This window comes from Erpetoichthys calabaricus, chromosome 2 (genome assembly GCF_900747795.2).
Source record: "Erpetoichthys calabaricus chromosome 2, fErpCal1.3, whole genome shotgun sequence".
In the NCBI taxonomy this organism is placed as follows: domain Eukaryota; kingdom Metazoa; phylum Chordata; class Cladistia; order Polypteriformes; family Polypteridae; genus Erpetoichthys; species Erpetoichthys calabaricus.
Window position 1 is genome coordinate 199,206,213 of NC_041395.2, and position 17,283 is coordinate 199,223,495.

General features: G+C 41.8%; 1 protein-coding gene across 2 annotated transcripts in view; it reads right to left on the bottom strand.

The window, feature by feature from the left end:
• vwa5b2 (von Willebrand factor A domain containing 5B2) overlaps positions 1-15,334 on the bottom strand; it is a 41,080-nt gene extending 25,746 nt beyond the window's left edge. Inside the window, exons 1-10 of one of the 2 annotated variants that reach the window (XM_028793356.2) lie at positions 15,038-15,334; positions 10,466-10,648; positions 9,931-10,092; positions 9,598-9,823; positions 8,177-8,334; positions 6,749-6,880; positions 6,503-6,627; positions 6,229-6,405; positions 5,825-5,935; positions 5,500-5,702 (exon numbers count right to left, since the gene is read on the bottom strand). In XM_028793356.2, the coding sequence (XP_028649189.2) occupies positions 5,500-5,702; positions 5,825-5,935; positions 6,229-6,405; positions 6,503-6,627; positions 6,749-6,880; positions 8,177-8,334; positions 9,598-9,823; positions 9,931-10,092; positions 10,466-10,604 (1,433 nt within the window). In that variant the 5' untranslated portion in view covers positions 10,605-10,648; positions 15,038-15,334. Of the gene's footprint in view, positions 1-5,499; positions 5,703-5,824; positions 5,936-6,228; positions 6,406-6,502; positions 6,628-6,748; positions 6,881-8,176; positions 8,335-9,597; positions 9,824-9,930; positions 10,093-10,443; positions 10,649-15,037 lie in introns of those variants that run through there. The other variant, XM_051922444.1, reaches the window with a different exon arrangement.
• Between the last annotated feature and the right edge of the window lie 1,949 nt (positions 15,335-17,283).

The window sequence follows — 17,283 nt, forward strand, 5'->3', positions numbered from 1 at the left end:
CTGGCATGTAGTGTTCGACAATAACTAAGGTGCACAAGTGGTTGCGAGGACAAGACAAAACCTTTTATTCTGCTGGAATCCAGGCACTTCCATGCAGGTGGCGCAAGTGCATTGAGAAGGGTGGAGACTACATTGAGAAATGATATTATTAATTTTGTTAAGGTTCATTCCGATTTCTAATAAATCCCATTTTCTAACTTTAGCTTGACTCCCCCTCATATGTGTGAGGCAGTAATCAATCTTTTATTATGTGTTTTTGTAGCTGTTAAAAATTTGTGTTGCTTTGACCCTCAAGTCTTGGTGTGCTTTGACTACATTATCACTACAGTTAGCAGCAGAGCCCAGCAGATGGCACCCAAACTCTGTTGAGGCTCCTTGCTGGAATGATTACCCACTCACAGTAGACTTTAAAATCACCTTGGATCCTACACTGTGCTAAAGATATATCCTATGATAAAATACTGATATAAAAAGTCTAAGTGTCACCCTGTCCTTAGGCAGGTTCCAGTATCCAATGCTGCTGGGACAGGCTCCAGCTCCCACAAGTCTTTAATGGATTAAGCAGGTTCAATAAAAATGCATTGACAGATAGTCCAAAAAGGAAATCGAACACTTGGTATTCGTGGACATGTCTTCTGCTGCCATTCTCATTGGGATAGATAGATTGATTAAATGTCTGGCATATGTCAAACTAACAAAAGAAAGCACTGGAATGGAAATTCTGACCATCCACAGGCATCCTGCACTCAAAATTAACCATCAAGGACAGCAAAAATAAAGGAAGAGATAATATGTGTCCCAAAGCTGGATACTGCGCACATTTTTTGTTTCCAGAAGACATCTACTAGAATAAAACTCAGTCAGACACACCTAACAGTGACTGCCTACCTTGATGCTTTGTTAGGCCAAAAGTCACATCAGCCTGGATATTTGGGCTGTTCCCTGTCCTGATTCATTAGCCTACACCAATGTGTTAGTTCTGAGTGGACTAAAGGATACATGAGAAGGTGCTAAAGACATTTTTCCACCATGATATCACTGATTGTCCTGCTTTATTTCTCCCAGTTGCTAAAATGTGTCCCATTCAATTAGTTTCTGTTTATCAATGCCACTAAAGAGCACTATAATCCATGTTTAGGATGCAACTTGAAATCCAAATGTGTAAGTGAAGATGTTGTTTTTTCACACTTTAGTGGATCTAAAACTGAGTGCCATTATGAAGAATGCTTCACTTCACAGCCTCTCTGTGACACACTGACACTGAGTATTTTAAGACAATAAATTATTCAGCAAAAGTGTGTCAGGAAACTCTGCTGGGGCTCCTTTATATATACAGCTGTACACCTGCATAATGTCTCACTGTGACTGTGACAGCCAAGGCAAAAGTTTTCTTTCTTTTTGATTTTCTGGCATTTTAGTCATTCTGGTGTGTATTCAGACCATAGTTTGTGTGAATTTATTTATTTGTCCACCTATTTATGTGTTTCTTTATTTAAAGAACTATTGTAAAAAGTCAAAATTCCTCCTGGGGACAAATAAAATTGTTGATATTGTCTTTGCTATCTATCTATCTATCTATCTATCTATCTATCTATCTATCTATCTATCTATCTATCTATCTATCTATCTATCTATCTATCTATCTATCTATCTATCTATCTATCTATCTATCTATACTTGTCAGAATATCTCGGATCTTATTTAACTTTAGTGCACAATCAATCTGCCTTATAACAGGGAGTCATCATTTTTTGTTCTCAACCTGGAAGTATACTTTAAATCCAACAACATCAAATTTCTTTCTTTCTGTGGGGAAAAAAACATATTTTTGTACGATACTTTAGTACAATGTCATTTCCAAACCTGCTTTTCCAATTCACTGTCTCAAATATTTTCTGGGGTCCAGTACAAGGCATTCAATATATTCTTTAAACTCACAATTATAAAATGTGTAGGACAGGCACACCATTCAAGCCTCATTCCTGCGTTGTGTTCAGTGCTGGTGGGATTCGCTCTGGCCCAGCCTCCACCATGAATTAGATTAAGCAGACTTAATGGTTTTCTGAAGTTGTTAATATGTCAGTACCTATGCAATTGCTGAGCGCTTTGAGTAGTGAGAAAAGCGCTATATAAATGCAAAAAATTATTATTATTATTATTATTATGCCACTGACACTTTAGGATTAAAGACTGAAAACCATCCTCCATGTCCTGTAGACAGCCTGCATACACAGTTGTACTGAATACAGTCAGTAATTAACCTTCAAAAATAGAACTACCAGGGGGGTCCATTTTACAGCTTATTTTGGCATACCCATCACATGCCAAAACTTGCTTTTCCAATGTGTCCTGTGAAGCACTTTGCACTAAGGATTTATTCCAGCCGAGAGACTGGTGTGGAGCCTATAGCTCATACCTGGGCCGGTGGACCAGAGCTCCACCAGGCTAACCATTGCCCAGCTGCTTTTCTGTAATGTTGTATTAATTTGTACCTTGGTTGGCTTGTTAATGAACATGGAAGACACTGGGAATGGCAAGGAGATGCCTGAGTGCTTTGTCAATAACATAAAAACCCTCCCCCCCAACCAGTCGCTGAGCTTAGGAGACAGCAGCTGAGAGGCGACATCTCCATGAGTCGGCTGCACTGTTGGCAGCAATGACAAGTAAATCATCCCCTGCAAGCCATTAAATCTCGGCAGAAGAGCATTCAGCTAAGTTAATTCGCAGGCCAGTAGCTCATCCATCAGTTGTGCAAAATAATAAGTATGGGATTGGTGTGTGTGGATGCATGTGTTACTCTAAGGATGAATGCTCTGTTAAAGTGATACTGAAAAAGTGTTGATGAACATGTATGCAGGTATGTGCAGACCATTGTCAGTGTGAGTGCAAAGTCCACGGTGGTTTCCAAGGTGTATGTGTGTGTACGGCATTAGAAGTGAATCTGTGCATGGATTTGTGTGTGTGTGTACATATGTCCTAATGTTGCTCTCCAGGTGGATGAGCCTATGGTGTCCTGGATTATTGAATATCTGTCAGGCAGACTGCAGTTTGTGAGACTCAAGGACTGTGTTTCTGATACAGATGTGAAGAACACTGGAGCACCACAGGGAACAGTCCTGTCTCCTTTTCATTTCTCTTTGTACACCTCAAACTTTAAATATATCACCAGTTCATATCACTTTCAGAAATTCTCAGATGATTCTGCATTTATGGAGTGTTTTGATAAATGGGATGAGACAGAGTATAGGAGTGAGTTGGAGAACTTTGTTTCTGGGGGCAAAGAGATTAATCTGCATCATAATGTTAGCAAAACCAAGGAACTGGTTATTGACTTTCGCCGCATCAAAGAACCTCTGTGTCTGGTCAGTATTCAAGGAGTGGATGTAGTGGTGGTCCACTTGTACAAGTACTTGGGGGTCGACAGACTTGGCTGGTCTTGGAACACAGAGGAACTATAGAAGAAAGGGCAGAGCAGGCTCTTTTTCATTAGGAGACTGTGTTCCTTTAATGTGGGAAGTGACATCTTTCACATCTTCTACAAATCTGTGATGGCCAGAGCGATTTTCTACGCTGTAGTGTGTTGGGCTGGTAAAATCATTTCAAGAGAGGCCCACTGAAAAAACAAACTAACTAAAAAGGCAAGCTCAGTTATAAGACACACTCTGGGCCCAGTGGAGGTCGTAGCATAGGAGAGAATTAAAACAAAACTGACAACCATTCTACACAATGCTGCACACTCTCTCCATGACAAACTAACACTGAGTACTTTCAGCCAACAAATTGTGTGTTAAGAAACGCTGCTGGGGTTCCTTTATACCAACAGCAATTTGTCTGCATAATACCTCACTTTCTTTTTAATTTTCTTATATGTTCATACCAAAACATGTGTGTTTATTATGTTTTAATTTATTTACTTACTTACCTACCTATTTATGTACTTATTTATTTTAAAAGATTGTGTAAAAAGCCAAATTTAAATTTCCCCCGGGGACAAATCGATAGATAGATAGATAGATAGATAGATAGATAGATAGATAGATAGATAGATAGATAGATAGATAGATAGATAGATAGATAGATAGATAGATAGATAGATAGATAGATAGATAGATAGAAGTGCTATGTGTTATACTAGGTGTGCTAGAGTATCCTAGTATAAAAACGTATGTAAGTATGATGCCCATGCAAAAGTGAGTCATAGTGTATCGTTTCCAAAATGGTGTGTGCCCTAATGCACTACTCAGTGTCTTGCATGTCCCTGTGTGCCACTGAAAACATGTGTATATACTGTATATCCTAGTGTGCCAATACAACAGTAAGGGTGTGCCATTAGTGTGTCATAGTACACTACAGTAAAAATGTGGCTGTGTGCCAAGTGTTTGAAGAATGGAAGCTCAACCACAGCCATTAGGTTTGATTATAAGAGCCAGGAGATTATGAGAGGGTACATGCATGGTACACAGAAATACACATTGGAAAGAGGCAGGACCGTGTGTGCTGGCACACAAGCAGGCCGGCAGTGGAATGGTTAGCTGCCCATGCAGGAACAATGAGATTAGCGTGAAAGATTTGTTTTGAGTCCAGAGGGAGTCATGAAGCACTGAGAGGTTTTGTGGCAGCGCAAAGGAAAGCACTCAGCTTAATTGCAGCAGGGGACCTGCGGGTGCCTCTCCCGCCTCCTTTTCTCACACTAATTATTACTGCTGTCAGATGGCAGATGGGACTTCTCTGAGGGTGTGCCACGTAAACCAGTAGCCTGAGGTGACAGTGTCCACATCTTATGCTGGAGCAGCTATCTTTAAATCAGAATACTGGGCATCTACTGCTAATTACAGTGTCATGGTGGTGCACTACCAAAAACAGCACCTGGACCAAACAATTCCCTTCTTTGAGCCACATTCAGAACCAGCCGTCCAAAAAGGATGACTAAAATCTGAACCCAAGTAACGCTTTATCTAAAGTGGCACATTCTGTTGCAGTGGATAGTGCACAAATCTGAGTACTACCAAAAGCAATACCCACCTCAGCTGTGCAAAAAAACCCTGGATACTTAAAATCCACATTTGTTTTCTGTTGGGTTTTCAGCAAAAGTACTCCTCTGGGGAGACACCAATGAGAACAGCACTTTAGAAAGCAACTACATCCTCTAAATCCAAATATAAAGTATTTGTTGACCAACCTTATAAACCACCATCCACAGAATAAACCAACAAACAGATACTTTTGACTTGCTGCCCAAAACATCAAACTTATAGGGACATTTGGGTGTGCCACCATTTAAATCTGTAAAATGAAGACCTGCCCAGGTGACACAATGCCTCATTACATTATCATCGTTGAAAGTACAGCTATGTGACTTTTAGCCCACTTTTTGCCATTGGCCTGTTTGGCAAACATGCAAGGTGCCAGGATATTGACAATGAGAGTGTTATGCCAAGAGTGGAAGAGAGGATAACAAGTGGTAACCTTTTGAAACTGACTTCAATGGCCATACTGCACCTGGCACTGCTGCGGTTTCTCCTCACCAGCTCCATCACTTGGCCAGCATTGGTTACGGTGCTGTCTGTGATGAGGAATAGCTGTCGGGGACAACCATGAAGTTGGGGCTGCCGCATGACCCACGTTAGAGCACCCAAGATATTGGTGCCTCCCATGTTGGCTCTCATCTTTTGCAGGTACTCACCAGCCAGTGCCAGAGTCTCCTGGGTGGGGTAGAAATAAAGGCAAAGGGGTCACCCCTTTTTCTGAACTCTCCACCCTCCACCACTGACACCCAGAATGGCCAACAACTATTATCAACAACTTGCAAGCAGCAGACACTCACATCACTGCAGATTCTACTTGAGGAGAAGAGAGTCTTGATAGCTGAACCAAATCCCACAATGTTTAGCATGGTGCTGGGGGGCAAACTCTTGATTGCAACAATCATGGCATCCTGCCACAGAAGGAGAAGAAAGCTCCAGTCATTCTTCATTCTCTGTTGAATACCTGATCAGACTGGAAGTTCTCAAAACTATTAAGTATTGAGAAATTTGAGAACCCCTTCTCTTTGAAGTCTTTGAAAACAAAGAAACCTGGCAGAAGAAAGAAGCACTATCTAGCATTTGAATCTAAACATACCAGCACCCAAGGTTGGTAGAAGAAATCTGATGAGGCCTGTTAATCATGTTAGAGAGGTGGTCATCCATCCAAACTGATTCCCTTTATATAGGCCCTTCAGGTGCATACCTTGACCTTCTCCATGATGGCTCCACTCATACTGCCACTACGGTCAATGAGGAAGAGCAGCTCTCGTGTGACCCGGTGAAGGTGGCAGGTAGTTGAATGCAGGTCTGGACAGAAGTTTAGCATGAGGACCGGGTTGAAGAGAATGTCCTTGTGAAAGCGCTTGCGTACAAATTCCAGCTGGAGCAACATAAAGCATGAAATTACATCTCATCTGGTATTCCTGACCCATTCTATCATAGATGCTGCTCTACAGACCTGGAAAAAAAGTGCTCACCCTCTTGTCAACTTCCACCTCTTTCCTGGATGAACGGATGAAATCACGTCGGTTTCGGATATGCTGCTCATACTCTTCAAAAGTCATGCGACCTGTCTCTAGCAAAATATGTGGCGTATGAGGCTCTGTGGGTATAAGGAGGTGAGGGCACATCAGTTAAAATCTGCATGCCAAGGTTCAGTCCCCAACATTAAGATATTCTCACCCATCCACAGCAGTCTTCACCCAAATGAGCAAAGCCCTCACCGCTTAGGTGTAAAATGACCTCCAGCAGTCGGTCTCCTTTGTGTTCCTCTGCCAGGGTGACATAAGTGGCAGTTGCACAAGTGGCATTTGGATCAGCATCAGCCCGCAATGCATGAGAAGGACTCTCTAATCCTAAAGGAGGGAAAAAAGGGAAAATCAGAAATATCAATGAAGGCCCTCTGAGTGAAAATGGCTTCCGTAATGCCAACTGCAAACCTCTAGGCACATAGAAATGAAAATGCCAGGCGCCAAGTGGCAAATAGAGATATGGACAGAAACTCTACAGGTATCCACAGGGGTAAGATACACTGGGACTTGGAAATGGGTGGCACAAGGACAAATAGACTCCGCCTGTTATTGTCAAAGGGCACCTGACATAATCAGTAAAGGAACAGAAAAAGCAGTGTCATTACATGAGCTTTGAGACATACAGGCACATTTGGAGGCCTCCTCTGCCATAAGATGGCACCAAATACAATCACCTGAATTGATGCAAAGCCACATGGACATAACCAGACCCTATTTGAAACACTTAGGAGACGGCCTCATACAAGGACACTGAGAAAGATAACCAAGTGCCACAAATCGTCTCTTCTCTAAGCTGCCATCACAGTGAGACTAATAAAGATAAGCAAGGAGGTGGCACTACATGGGCACTCAGCCTGACGGAGTCTGGTTATCACTGAGCTCACTTCAGACACCTGCCCTCCCCCCATCCTCCGGCTAATCCAATCTGGCTGAGTGCCACGCCAGCAGAGAGCTCCTCTCCCGCCTCTCAGTTCCAGTCCCCTGGCCAACATCATTCATAATCGCGTCCAAATCCATTAGCCTGTCCCAACCTATTGATTGTTTCCCTTCCCTTGTGATCATTTATTGTGACTAGATTGTTTAAAAAAGACACAGAAAGGGACCTGAAAAGGGCTGTACCATCTGGAAATTTAGGGAAAGCCTTGGACCCCTACTGTAATTTGTACTCCTTAAGAAAGGTAAAAGGTAGGTGCTTTGAAATATCAGAGTGGGCACAGATTACATGAGCTCTGGCTCTGGGTAGGCCAAACTGCCCCTGTGCCCAGCAAGACCCTGGTGGCAGTATGCTCAGTGAAGGGTTCAAAATAAACCAGATTTAATTGTGTTAATAAAATATGGCCTGGGTATTTGGAAGAGAGACACACTGTGAATTGTGGCAGCAATGCAACTGACTGTAGATGTTTGATCAATATTCCAGACGCCACATGCCCTGAAGCTAGCCAGAATTCCCATTTCTTTTAATTCTTCAGAGTTCTGGCTGAGCAGACAAATCTTTAACCAACTCTTATAAATGGAAAGAGACATCCACTCTCACGTATTGTCCAGCAAGGCTGTGTTTGCCTCCTTTGCCCCACAAAATAAATTCTCTGCTTAGAAAATTAGCATCATCCCAAATCTTACCAGCTAGCAGACAGGGTCCCCGAACTAACAGCTCAAAGTTCAGCTCGTAAAGCTGTTGATTCACTGCCTGGCATATGAAGACTGAGTGGGCACACTGCTCTGCAGACTCATCCATCTTCTCAAGCTTTCCAGCAGTGTTACCAAAACAGCTGGTTGGCCTGTAAAATAAAGGAGCAGGACAAGTTAATGTCAGAATTTCTTTTGAATGATATTGTTCATGCAGTTGGCATGACCACTGTGGATGACCATGGGCTTAAATTGACTATAAATGCTAGACTGCAGCTCAGAGTTTTGCCTTCAGATCCCTTGTCTGTGCAGAGTTTATATGATCTCCCCATGTCTGTGTGGGCTTTTAATTTGAATATTTCAGTTTCACTCCAACATCCAAAAGATGTGCATGTTAGGTTGATAGGCAACTCTAAATTCACCCTGTATACAGGAGTGTAGGTGTGTGTGGACTGTCGGCCTGTCTACAATTGGCACTTGCCATGTGTTCAGCACTGGAGATATGAAAAATCAGTTCCCCATGACTGATTTTGAACCAGAAAATTAATTTAAAAAAAAGATGGATGGATGGAATGGATGGATGGATGGATGGATGGATGGATGGATGGATGGATGGATGGATGGATGGACGGATGGATGGATGGGGTCATCAGGCATGTCTCTGTCAGCTCAACTGTACTGGGAACAAGAAGGAGCAAAACTTTAAACCCACAACTTTGGCATTTGGTGGATGAAATGATAACTGGCAGTGCCTAAACTTGTTAATATAGCTTAGAAGCAAGTACCGAGCAGGTACTCCATCCATGCCTCTGTGAAATGAGATGAGGAAATGCTTGCCATTCACGCCCGTGCCATACCATGCCATACCTAGCATAGTTGGATAAGTGAGGTGGATCCAATGGACACTACTTGCTGTACCTCCTAGACACAGCTAATTTATGGGGTCTCTTGTCTCCACCATGGCCATCTCAGCTAGGCTAGAAGCTACAGGAATTAATGTCCAGCAGATCCACCTCATCCGGTCAAGCCATATTGGAAATTAGAACAGGAGTGGCTTACCATTAACACTTCTGCCTGCTCAAGTAAACTGATCATTAGTGGAGGTAGCATCATATGTCGGCCAGTTAAAACTCATCTAAACTGGAAAACTTGAAGAGAAGAAGGTACACCTTAACCAGGTTGCCATAATGGCCACTTGTACAAGAGCCATCTTCAGCTATACCTAATTTATAATTGGAACAAAACAAAAAAAGGCCTCAAAGGCACATCTTTGCTATGCTGGACCACTTCACAATCACTGGGAGGCAGTTGAAATCCATCCTTGTTACACACTTTCCTCCTTCATTTTGAAGAAGATCTGAAGCAACTAAGATTTGACTTATTCTTAAAGAGACATTTTCTGCCTTTTGACGTACCCATTCTCATCACAACGGCCACCAGTCTCACTCTTGGAGTGCATCATTCTGCCAGTCACTATTGGGGTGAACACAGAGGGGAAGACCACGTGGACAGCTCCATCTGGCAGGGTGGAGAGTTCTAGGGTGGTACTGATGATCACAGTGACAATATCCAAGGGGCCAATCATACCCGTGCCAATGATGAAAGTGCTGTTTTCCATGTCTTCATCAAGAAGAAGATGCCCTGGAAGAATAACATATAAATAATTACATTTCTTTCGCAGGTACCTTCTTGTTTAATATTTCCCCAGAGAAGAACCTGGAGGAAAGTGAATTCTAGGTGCTGCTCACCACTAGCACACTGCAGATCCTGACTGCTGCTCCAACAGCAATCTGTGCAGCAGTTGTCTATCTTGGATTTGTTCTGGATGTGAATTCCCAACATTCGGCCTGCTGTCACTGCCTCAAAGCCCACCAGCACTTCCTGTTCCTCCAGCGGATACACAAAGACACCTAGGCAGAAACACAAGGTGGGCAACTCAGAGCTCAGCCACTCAGCTTACTGCCACTTTCTCACTTAACTTCTCCTGTGGGCTGCAGCTTTGCCACCATTGAAATTATGCTTTAGGATTTAATCAGTGACCCTGAAGAAAAAGACCATTTTTCATAAAGACAGTAACTGCCTGGCATGAGGGTGGTAGAAGCCAAAATGTTGTATGTGGAAAGTAGTCTGTTGGCATAACACAGACCTCATAGCTAAAGACAGGCATTCAAGTGGTGTATTTCTGAATTATGATCCATGGGATGGACCTCCTCTCCACATTATTAAAAGGTGCCAAGCCTACATTCCAGTCTCATACTTACCCCATTGCTAGCCCATTGTTACCTTCTACTGGCTCCTGCCAGGGGTTAACGTAGGTCAGGTGAGCAGTGATACCCAGACAGTAACCATTGGCACAAGACTTTATACAGGAAGCTTTGAGCAGCAGAGGTGCCCAGGTGGCACGGTTCAACAAGCCCGGCATTTTTTCTTCAAGAACTTCTTTGACTTTGGAAACAAGTGACGATTCTGAAAACGAGAGAGATAATGTGCAGTGAGGCTATGAGTCAGAAAATATCAATTTGCGCTTTTCTGACTTTCAGTGTCTTTTGCTTGTCACTGCTGCAAACTCTTTCTTTCTCCAGCCATTTTGAGACCCCCAAATGAGTTCAGTAAAAACTCACATGGTTGGTGAACGCAAAGTGGTGCCAGCTTTTCAAAGAGTCTCTGATAGTTAGAGACTATGATTACTGCGCAGTGATGGAAAGAAGTCGACACCCAAATAGTTAAGACCAATTGATTTAGGGAATCTGCATTGACTACAGGGACAGTATACCATCACACTTACAATGTTTTGTGTTTGTACTCAGTAAAATACATTTCCATCATTTAATAAACAATTAAATTAAACATTTTATAATTTATAAAGATTCTAAAAAAGATCTACCCTATCACGTTTTTCAAATTAGTTTTTGAGTCATCATTAACTTAAATTAACTGCTTTTACGGTAGTTTATTTGTTCTAAACCCATAAAAACATCCTAAATGTCATCTTTATAGCTCAGAATTGTGACGCCTTTTAGTAAAGTACCCTAACTTTAAACAACGCAAAAAGATTTCTAAATATCACATTTTGCACAGTTGCTTTTTAACACTGTCATGTCCTTTGGGTCAATTTTAACTCCCCAAATACTTTCTCCATTTAGAGTAGTTTATTCATGCTTATTTATTTTTAATAAATTTCCAAATCTTTCTGACAACATGGTTTCACTTTGTCATTATTTGTTAATGAGTGTAGATTGATGGGTAAAAATGTCAACTGAATCAATTTTAAATTAAATATACAACAAAATAAAGTGTGGATAAAGTGAAGGTATCTGAATACTTTTTGAATCCATTGTATATAATGATGTTATGTATACTTTTTATTCAATTAATTTATTGAATTGTATTTTTGCCAACTGTTCTGTGGAGATTTGCAAGTAAGAATTTCATAGTAAAGAGCAGACATGACAATGAGCAATACTTGACTTGTTTGTCTATAAAAATATCCTATCATCTGTTTTAAAGGTGCATCAGAATTGGGTGAACATGACTCTTAAGTCACAGCATTAAGTCTGAATTTGAAGGCAGTGCAGGGGTTAGTGGGAGAGGGGCAGATTTTGCCCAGTTGATTTAATATGCCAACAGACTCTTAAAAGAACTAAAAACATTGAGCACCCAGCCCATCTTCCTTGCTACATCCTTAATAAATTAATCTTCAACGTAAATTCTGTTGAACTGGGTCATCAGGGCATTAGTTCAATTCAGGGAGAACTTCAAGGAGAAATGTGAACATTACATAATTTCCATTAACTGTGCACTTTCCATACTGCTTAATGCAGTTTTACGGTCTCAGGGGATTGTAGCCTGTTCTGGTAACATTAGGCACAAGGCAAGAACCAACCAGTGATGGAAGGCAAGTCCACTCCAGGGTGCATTCACTCAAGTGTAGGCTACACACTCAAGTACTGTCTCTGAAGAGGTGTGTGTGTGTGTGTTTTTCTATTTTTCCCATCTGACAAGTCAATTGCTATATTAACTCTTAAAGAAGATTCCACCCTGCCAGTTACCAGGTGACTTACTGACTTCTGTTCCACAGCAACAGCTGAGTGGAGCCTGGCCTGGCTGTTGGCAGACCTCTCAATAATTAACCACTTGGTCAACACTTAGGCAAGCTTGCCCAGGAAATCATGGCTGCTTAATGCAAAGCCAAATATTTCAGTTTCTCATCCAGCAGATGTTTACTCAAGGCTCGCTGGAACAGACAAGACACAATGGAGGATGTGCCTCACATTGGCAGCACAACCACCCTCAGCCCAGGTTTGCAGAGTGACTCTACTATATACGATGCTCTTTGTATAACGGTTTGAGTGAAATCTGTTTAGGAGAACAATCCTAGAGAACACATCTAGGGATAAAAGTATACCTATCAATGGTCTGTCTGTCTGTCTATCTATCTATCTATCTATCTATCTATCTATCTATCTATCTATCTATCTATCTATCTATCTATCTATCTATCTATCTATCTATCTATCTATCTATCTATCTATCTATCTATCTGTAGTACTAGGGTGTTGTACCGTGTTAGCCATTATGAATGTAGAGAAAAGCCAAGCAAAATGACACCTTTTATTGGCTAACTAGAAAGATTACAATATGCAAGCTTTCGAGGCAATCTGTATTTATACTGTGCACTTTTTCAGTTATAGGATTGCAGGGAGATCCTGTAAGAAAGGAACAAACCCTGGACGGTGTGCCAGGCTATTACAGCAAACATCACATACTGAGATTGTTTAGTGTTACTAATTAACCTATGGTGTCCATCTTTGGGACATGGAGAAACCCCATAAAGCCTTGGAAGAAACCCTTAGAAAAACATGAAAAGAACATACTAAATCTACACAGACAGTGACCAGGCCAAGGACTGAATTCAGGTCTAACTAACCACTGCAACACTGTATCAAACATATTACAGTAATGTATAAAGATAGGTGCAACAATACCAAATAATTTATCACCACTACAGAGCTCTGCAGAAAATATCTGCAAATACTGTATGTTCTACAAAAAACATACAGAATTCCATGCTTAGTCTTTGTTCCAGAATTCAATGGCAAAGAAAAGATCTTAAATGACGTATGGTGCTCTTCCTGTCCCACAGTGCAAGCAGAAATAAGTCCATCCATCCATCCATTTTCCAACCCGCTGAATCCGAACACAGGGTCACGGGGGTCTGCTGGAGCTAATCCCAGCCAACACAGGGCACGAGGCAGGGAACCAATCCTGGGCAGGGTGCCAACCCACCGCAGGACACACACAAACACACCCACACACCAAGCACATACTAGGGCCAATTTAGAATCGCCAATCCACCTAACCTGCATGTCTTTGGACTGTGGGAGGAAACCGGAGCGCCCGGAGGAAACCCACGCAGACACGGGGAGAACATGCAAACTCCACGCAGAGAGGACCCGGGAAGCGAACCCAGGTCCCCAGATCTCCCAACTGCGAGGCAGCAGCGCTACCCACTGCGCCACCGTGCCGCCCCAGAAATAAGTCACTCTTAAAAATACTGGTTCTAAAATGGCACTTTATTGGGTTGTGTTGTTCCTTGTTAGAACCATTGCTTGACATCGGATTTATTACAGAATTCTTTGCACATGAAACTGGATCTTTGGGTCTTTCAAAAGGTTCTTATTATGTGGAAAAAAAATGTTTTATCTTCTTTAATACATAATTTGCCTGCCTCCTCACTCACTCAAGTCCGTCCGAAGCCGAATGTGCAGTCTCCTTCTGCTCACGTCCGAAGCCGAATGCGCAGTCACCTTCTGCGCAGCTGCCCGAAAAACCTTACGAGACCGACATCCAACCCCAACATCGCGGCAGGCGGCGGATTTACGGCCGCAAAAAATCAAAGAGAAAGGCGACTTCGATTAAAACTCTAGAAGCCTGAAAGGCGATTTCGAGCACAGCTCGAGGCCTAATTACGCATTCTGATTCAATTACGCATTCATTCAATACTGTACACCTATATCAGGTTTGTGGTGCTTATACTTATTACTATTCCATATTGTACTGGAACATTCATCATATCAATATTATACTATAGGCCTGGAAAATTCATCAACTAACAGTACAAGCCTGTACAGTAATGAGTAAAGCGGACTACAATCATTACAAAACAACTTCTTCCTTACTTATCATTTGTACTTCATACACTGCTGACACAAACTCGTGCCCGTTTCATCTTACGTTGTCGAAACGGGCTCTTTGTCTAGTATCTAATAAGTTGCATATGGATACTAGCAGAACAAAAAAACTGAACTTATCTTGTGTTGTTGTAAGCAGCAAGAGACCTTTTAAAATCAGAACCCATTGGTATTTCACAAATCTGTTACCGACTATTCAATGTTATGTAGTTTGTTACAAATCTAAATATTTAAAAGTCCTTTCTGGAATTTTTATGTAGTTGGTTCTTTTGGGAACCAAACTGGCTCTTCCTATGGCATCACTTTGAAAATTCACTTTCGTTCCTTTATTTTAAAAGTGTAGCTCTAATATCTAAATAAACTTCTAGACTCCTCCCGTGCAGTATCCAGAAAATAATTATACTTGTAATAGGGTTTATGAACAAAGCTATATGTTTTAAATGATTTTATTCCCGTAAAATATAAACATGGTCAGTCCTAAAATATCTTTCGCAGCACGTTAGGGCACATTTTAAAGGAAGCAGCTGTTTCTGCAGTAACTATGCGCACCTCGATATAAATCCACAGGTATACGTGCACTTTCTACACATTCATACTCCACACAGATGTATTAAAACTAAAAGGTCAAACTGACAACAGCCTCGGACCGTACAAGACAACTCACCAAATTACGCAAAGCGACGGGCTCCTTAACAGCACCCACTCCTCTTCCATGGTCAGCAGTTATCGGTCTGGAGATGGCAGCAGCACTGACTTGTGCGGGGTGTAACAGGAGACTCTGGTTTCAGCGATGCCTTTGGCGCACACCTGCGCATGAGACAAGGAAGGAGTCAGTGGATTGTGAGCAGCCAGCCCACCAGATCAAGAGTGCCGATTGGTGGCCATGCATAAGTGACCGTGCATAAGAGACAGGCCAGACTATACACATTAAAAAACAAAAAAGATGGCACTCCATGGACTTGTTGCCCTTACCTTGCGCCCGGCCCCATGCAACCTAATATTCCATAAGCGGATAGATATAAAGCATTACTTTATATCTAACTGGCGCATAAAACGATCAAAAATGAAGCGCACTTGAGTTAACTCTAATTCACTTCCAGTACTGTTAACAGTGAGCGCAGAGGAGGAACCGACACTGAACGGGGCGCCAGTACATCTTTGGGCATATACTCACATCCACGCACACACAATCAGCGCACCTAAAAACACAGGCTCAAATCAACTCTAAACCGTTTGGTTAAAAATCAGCTTTTAGGGTAAGTCATTGTGTAACGGTCAAAGAAAGAAAGAAAGAAAGAAAGAAAGAAAGAAAGAAAACGCGGCGTAGGTTATGGGATCGCCGACCGGTAAGGATTAGTAGGCTCTTCAGACTACATCTCACTGTTTTTCACGCTTCTTTCCTTTACACGGGCGCAGTGAACTGTAAGCTTTCCGTGTGGATGAAGAGTATTTGCGCTATAAAGAATTTCATGCCTGAATTATGAGCAGCGCAGTAGAGGAATTCCTGCCAAACAATGTGTATTCAAAATGAATTGTATGCTTTCAGGAGAAAATATATTATCTAATTTATATTAAAAAGCAAATCTATTTTTTTCTTTCACCGAGGTAGAAGTAGTGGCTACAAAATTGGCGACTTCAAATTATTTTCAAATTAATGCTGTACATTATGAATAAGACATCAGGAAAACATGCACAGTGGCTTTGTATATAACGCCTTTTTGTCATACACTTTTGTTGCAGTTTGTGGTGGATTGCTTTTGTGTCAATCTTCATCAGAAGCCGGCTTTAGAAATTAGCCTCGAACCGTTATGCGAATATATACTATATATAATTAAACTATTTATAAAGAGTGAAAACCCGCTCACGTGAATGGTGTATAAAAAGCAAACTAAGAAAAAAAATGCTTTGTATCCTCTAAAAACATCCAGCATTATTTAAATGGTCGCTGGTAACGGGGACATAAACATAAGAAAGCATGGACATTATACAAGGTGCCAACTCTGGTGGAACGTCAGCCATATGCAGACTACACACAAACATGCACGCAGTCATATACGAACTCATATGTTCCCTGAAACTGTGGCAGCTGTGTGACTTTTCGCGCTGATCTGCTTCTGTTAAATAAACGCCAGCAGTTTCCTCACCCGCTTGCTTTCGCTTTAGGGACGGGGGAACCCGACAGGGATGAATCAAGCGGAGGGGAGGATTCAGCTCATGCAGGACACTCCCCAATACAAATAGCCATGAGTGAATCAATTAGTATAATATATTCGTTTTTAATGTATGAGAGGAATTCAGAATACTAGGAGACCTTTTTTGAAACACATGTAACCAAGTCGTAAGTAACTGGTGCCTATCCTACAGCAGAAGTCAACTCCGGACTGTTCGCCAGTCCATCTCTGGGCACTAAGACGCATACTGTTTAAGCCAAGGGCAAGATTTTAGGATGCAGATGGAAACCCAGTACTAGGTGGAATTTAGACAAAAATGTTATTTCTGTTCCGCTTATTCAGTTCTGGTTCGAGCTGAGCCATGCAGCGTCGGGCGTCATTCAGCAGTCCCGGACGGGGTGTTAAAAATGTACACTGATTTGCAAGAATCAGTAATGAACATTACGTTATGAACTTTACCGCCTATCATTGAAGTGATGTCCTAGGTGTGCCGATCGATACTCATGATATGAAATGTCTCTCTTTTGAAGATGTCCTATGAAACGTTTCAAATAATGAGTTCGCTTAATGAATAGACACGAAAATAGCGATGAAAGCTGAAGAAGTTGGTGTTTGCAATAAGATTTGTCCTGGGTAGCATTCCTGAAACCAGCGGCAGTGCAGAGATTTCTGTAGCTTGATGGAAAAGGATAACACTAACCTAAAATAATCACAGCAGCAGCAATATGAAAGGTTCCAC